We start from the raw sequence: 6,000 nt of genomic DNA on the forward strand, positions 1-6,000 counted from the left end.
CTGAGGTCCCTGTGTGTGGCATGCACTTAGCTGGTGCATGTAAAAGAACCCATGTTAAAGTGTGTGTGGGGCATGTGAAAAAGCCTGTGGAGTGTGTGTATGTGTGTGTTCATGCGCATGCCTGTGTGCTGTGTGTGCACACCTGTGTGAGTGTGTGTGTGTGCCTCTGTGTGTGTGTGTGTGTGTGTGTGTGTGTGTGCATGTTTGTACATGTGCGCGCATGCTGAAGCACTTCCTAACCACCATGAATCGACGTGAACTTTGACGTGCAGTCAGTAAGAGCTGGTGGAGCAGTCAGTGTTTGTGTAGACCTCTGTGTGTGTGTGTGTGTGTGTGTGTGTGTGCGTGTGTGCTTGCGTATGTGTCTGTACATGTGTATACATGCTCAAGCACTTCCTAACCACCATCAATCAATGTGAACTTCAATGTTCAGTCAGTTGGAGATGGTGGAGCGGTCAGTGTGTGTGTAGGCCTGTGTGTGTGTGTGTGTGTGTGTGCACGCGCATGCATGTGCATGCATGCTCAAGCACTTCTTGACCACCATGACATGAACTTTGATGTGCAGTCAGTCGGAGATGGTGGAGCAGTCTGTGTGTGTGTAGGCCTGTGTGTGTGTGTGTGCGCGCGCGTGCGCACATGTGGCTGTGTATCTGTGTCTGTACATGTGTATGCATGCTCAAGCACTTCCTAACCACCATCAATCAAGGTGAACTTTGGTGTGCAGTCAGTCGGAGCTAGTGGAGCGGTCGGTGATGGAGCTGGTGGACACCCTGCGGGAGGCCCTGAAGCCAGAGCAGCGGAAGAACCTGACTGCGGAGGAGGGCTACGCCTGCGTTCAGCCCGACACCAAGAACAAGAAGCAGCGCTGCCAGGACTGCCAGCCCTGCTGTTACTACAGTCTGCTCAACTACTTCACGCAGCGCAACACTGAGGCCCTCGTCAAGTGTGAGTTTCAGGGTTCTGGGGTTCCTTTCTTGTTGATTAGGGGCGTCGTGTTGTGTTGTATTGTGTTGTGTTATAACTTGTATTGTACTTCACGCAGCGCAACACTGAGGCCCTCGTCAAGTGTGAGTTCCGGGGTTCTGGCGTTCCTTTCCTGTTGATGAGGTGCGTCGTGTTGTGTTGTGTTGTGTTGTGTTGTGTTGGATTGGATTGTACTTCACACAGCGCAACACGGAGGCCCTCATTGAGTGTGAGTTCCAGGGTTCTGGGGTTCCTTTCCTGTTGACTAGGTGCGTCATGTTGTGTTGTGTTGTGTTGGGTTGTATTGTACTTCACACAGCGCAACACTGAGGCCCTCATTGAGTGTGAGTTCCAGGGTTCTGGGGTTCCTTTCCTGTTGACTAGGTGCGTCATGTTGTGTTGTGTTGTGTTGGGTTGTATTGTACTTCACACAGCACAACACAGAGGCCCTCGTTGAGTGTGAGTTCCGGGGTTCCGGGGTTCCTTTCCTGTTGCTTTGTTTTGCACAAGATTCAGCGCTCAATAAATATTATTATTATTACTGTTATTATTATTATTATTAGTAGTAGTAGTAGTAGTAGTATTTTTGTTATTATTATTAGATTTTTTTTTTGTTTTCCTGATGTTGTGTCGCTTTTTTTTTTCCCTCCTTGGGAAGTTGTGTTGTGTTGTATTGTATTTTGTTGTATTGTGTTGTGTGGTACTTCATGCAGCACAACACCAAGGCCCATGTTAAGTGTGAGTTCTGGGGATTTCCCTTTCTTTTCCTGTTTTTTTTTTCTGTTTAAGAGTGTCATGTTGTGTTGTGTCATGTCGCTTTTTTTTTTTTTTTGTCCTTGTGGAATTTTGTGTTGTGTTGTGTTGTTTTGTATTGTTTTGTTGTGCTGTATAGTGTTGTGTTGTATTGTATTGTAATGTATTGTTCTCTTTTTGTCACATTAGATATCTCTGCATGAAATTTGGGAAATTGTATTGTATTTTGCTTTTCTCTTTTTGTCACATTATATTTCTCTATGTGAAATTTGGGCTGCTCTTCCCAGGGAGAGGGTATCGCTACACTGAGAGCGTCACCCTTTCTTTTTTTTTGGTGTTTTTTTCTGCTTGCAATCTGTTTTCCTGTCCAAGTGGATTTTTCAACAGAATTTTGACCAGGGACAACCCTTTGGTTGCCGTGGGTTCTTTAATGTGCGCAAAGAGCATGCATGCTGCACATGGGACCGAGGTTTTAAATTGTGTGTGTGTGTATATATATATATATATATGTATATATATATATGTGTGTGTGTGTGTGTGTGTGTACATGTTTGCTCAAACCAAGCAAACCCCCAGCAAAAACCCCTCACCACAACAACTGACACAGACCACACCACCATCTCTCCCCCCCTAACCCCCCCCCCCCCCCGCCCCCCCATGGGTATGGTTTTAACGTGGTGTCAGCCCTGATATGTCCCTAGTTGTCAACGCCCCATGGGTATGGTTTTAACGTGGTGTCAGCCCTGATATGTCCCTAGTTGTCAACCCCATATGGGTATGGTTTTAACGTGGTGTCAGCCCTGATATGTCCCAAGTTGTCAACCACCCCATGGGTATGGTTTTAACGTGGTGTCAGCCCTGATATGTCCCTAGTTGTCAACGCCCCATGGGTATGGTTTTAACGTGGTGTCAGCCCTGATATGTCCCTAGTTGTCAACCACCCCATGGGTATGGTTTTAACGTGGTGTCAGCCCTGATATGTCCCTAGTTGTCAACCCCATATGGGTATGGTTTTAACGTGGTGTCAGCCTTGATATGTCCCTAGTGGTCAACTGGGCTATAATCAACATGATTTGATTTGTACCCCCAACCCTCCACAGGTACCCGGCTGTCCCTGGACACAATCAAGCGGCGGCTGCAGGCCAACCGCTACACACTGGGCGATGAGGGCAAGGAGGACCCCAAGCCCCCGCTGTTCAAGGTGGACGTGGTGCTGGCCATCCCCAACGTGGTCATGAAGCCCAACCTGGAGGACCTGCAGCACTGCCTCAACAAGGGTGTCCAGATCATCCTCAAGGCCTCCCAGGTCAGTCACATGCGGGATCTCAAAGGTTATGTGCATATCCAGATAGGGCGTCCAGGTCACAAAGGTTATGTACATATCTAGACAGGGTGTCTTCATCATTCTCAAGGCCACCTAACTCAGTCACATGGGTTCAAATAAGTTATGTGCATATCTAGATAGGGAGTTCTTATCATCATCAAGACCTTCCAGTTCAGTCACACAGGGTCACAAAAGTTATGCGCATATCTAAACAGGGTGTCCAGATTATCCTCGAGGCCTCCCAGGTCAGTCGCACATGCCAGGGTGTCACGAAGGTTTTGTGCATATCTAAATAGGGCGTCCAGGTCACAATGCTCATGTGCATATCCAGATAGGGCATTTGCATCATCCTCAAAGCCTCCCAGGTCAAGAAACAAGACTGTTGGAGAAAAACAACTGCACTGAGAAACATGACAAAAATTGTACTGAGAAAAAAAATTGCTTAAAACAGCAACAACAACAACAACAACAAAAACCACCTGTACTGAGAAACATGACCACAAACCATACTTTGAAAACAAAACCGCTGGGGGAAAAAAAAAGTACTGAAAAAGAATGGAATGTAGCAAAAACTGTACTTAGAAACAAAACTTTTGGGGGAAAAACTTACTGTTGCTTTTTTTTTTTCTGCCCCCAGGACATTCCTCAGTGGGAGCACCAGGTCCTTCACCAGCGTCAGCAGCAGAAGGTTCGTACCAGCCTGTCTTTCTGTGTCTTTTCTACCACGTCAGTATCTAACAGTAATCATCTGGAGCTGCATTTCATTGTCATCAGCCTCATGTATTATTGATCGACCCACATCAGACTGTTCTCGGGTGCAAGTTCTCTAGGCAGGAATGATTCTTGAGATTGTTTCTTGGACTTTTTTTGTTTTTCTTAATTAACTTTGAGCATTGAAAAAAAACACCTACCTCAGGGAGAAAGTTAGAAAGCAGTGGCTGTATAGGTGTGGCATGTTTGTGTTTTTTTGTGTCTGTGATCTAAAATTGATTTGCATATGTATGTGTACATGATTCAGAGTGTCTTTAGTGAACTCTTAAAATCATGTTTATAAAAAAAAAAATCGGTAGTTGGGCACTGTCGTATATATTCTTTAAAGAAAGTTTGATTTTTTTTGTTTTGCTATGCAAACATTTTCTTTGTCTGTTATCTCTGAAGTTATTTTTCTCCCAGAGTTATTATATGATCTAAGAAAGGAGGTTTTAGAAATTAAGAAAGAACAACAAAAATAAGAAATTTCAGATTTGACACTGTATACGACTTGCACCCCTGAACTGTATGTGTGTTTGTACAACTGAATAACACTGTAATTTTTCAGTTCATCACAGGATGCTTTAAGTCATAATCTCCCATAGCTCTCTCTTTAGTTGCTAGTTATGCAAATTGGTGTGACTTGCTAGAGTTAGTTGTGTTGTATTTCTCTGGGGATCTAAGTGTGTGTATGTTTGTATGTGTATATGTGTGTGTATGTGTGTGTGTGTATGTTTATATGTGTGTATGTGTGTGTTTGTGTTTGTGTGTGTGCATGTGTGTGTGTATGTGTATGTTCATGCGTGCGTGTGCGTGCGCACATGCACATAAATGTAAGCACGCGTGTGTGTTTGTGTGTGTGCACATACATCTGTGAATGTGATTGAAACCATTGTCTCACTTTGTTTAACTGAGCAAAGCAGTTCACGGCTTTAACACCCAATTATTGAATATGCAATGAAAATGGCTCATTTAAAAAAGAAAAAAAAAAAAGACAAGAAAATATTCTCAGTGCCAGATTGAAATGAGCACGGTCAGAAATGACACGATTGTTTTGCGTTTATTCCATGGTGTAGCGTCAGCAGCTTGAACAGAGCAAGGTTTGTCAGTGTGTGTGTGTGTGTGTGTGTGTGTGTGTGAGTGATACCACCCTTCGCTGTTCCGGTCTTCAAGTGTGTCATCTTTCTCACTGTTCTCTTCCAGACTGCATGGATCTGTTGTGGGGTTTTTTTTTTGTGTGTGTTTATTTTTCTTATTTCTTTGGTCCTCTGTTTTGTTCACTTTGTTGCTGTGCCTGTGTGCTGGACGATGAGTTATTTCAGGTCATCCTGGTATTCTTCTTTTGGAGGTTTTTTCTTTTTCCGATAAAATGTTGCTTTCCTGTGACTTGCCTTATGATGTCTGTACCTCAATCTCATGACTGTGAGAAGTACTCCTCTTCTTCTCTTTCTTTCTCTTCACCTCACATTATCTCTCTTTGTCTGTTTGTTATATCTCTCTTTGTCTGTTATTTCTCTCTTTGTCTGTATATTATTTCTCTCTTTATCTGTATGTTATTTCTCTCTCTTGTTCAGACCCTCTTTCTTCTGTCACTAACAGATTTCAGTTTGTAGAATATTCTGGAATTGTTCAAAGAAATGAGCAGCACCTAAAAAGATGAAAGAGGAATGAACAGAATGGCTGATGCTTGCCACCAGTCAACCAACAAAATTCCTTTATTGTTTTGCACAGAAGTCATCCTATCCTACCACATGGCAGGGTTATCACAGATCAGTTTTTACATACATCTCATGACCAAATTTTCTGACAGACATCTGATGAGGATTTTGGTTTGGGCGAGATAGTTAGAGGTGTCGACGGTGATACCACTTACTGCCAGTGGGTTGATATGCTTGAACAAGATATTTGTTTATTGATTATCATTATTTCAAACTAACATCTGTTGTGCTGCATGAATTATTCTTGACTTCTCAAAGTATCCACACTGTCTTTGTATCCTGTTTTGTGTGGGTTTTTGGTGTGAAGATTGTTGAGTTTTGTCAGTGAGTCAGTTTACATTTTGTTTTGTTTTTTTGTTTTTATATTCATCGCACGTGTGCATGAACTGTCCGTTACTTTGGAAATGAAACAGAATCCTCTCCATTGTGACTGTGTATATTTTGCACTTGAATCCTTCACAATATCATTCCTACCCAGTCCATCACAGTCCT

General features: G+C 43.2%; 1 protein-coding gene across 1 annotated transcript in view; it reads left to right on the forward strand.

Moving 5' to 3' along the window:
• LOC143298099 (dynein axonemal heavy chain 5-like) overlaps nucleotides 1-6,000 on the forward strand; it is a 136,983-nt gene that overhangs the window by 51,057 nt on the left and 79,926 nt on the right. The window contains exons 23-25 of the mRNA XM_076610789.1: nucleotides 725-945; nucleotides 2,817-3,022; nucleotides 3,678-3,728. Of these exons, the coding sequence (XP_076466904.1) occupies nucleotides 725-945; nucleotides 2,817-3,022; nucleotides 3,678-3,728 (478 nt within the window). The remainder of the gene's footprint in view (nucleotides 1-724; nucleotides 946-2,816; nucleotides 3,023-3,677; nucleotides 3,729-6,000) is intronic.

Source organism: Babylonia areolata, chromosome 23 (assembly GCF_041734735.1).
Source record: "Babylonia areolata isolate BAREFJ2019XMU chromosome 23, ASM4173473v1, whole genome shotgun sequence".
Classification (NCBI taxonomy): Eukaryota; Metazoa; Mollusca; class Gastropoda; order Neogastropoda; family Buccinidae; genus Babylonia; species Babylonia areolata.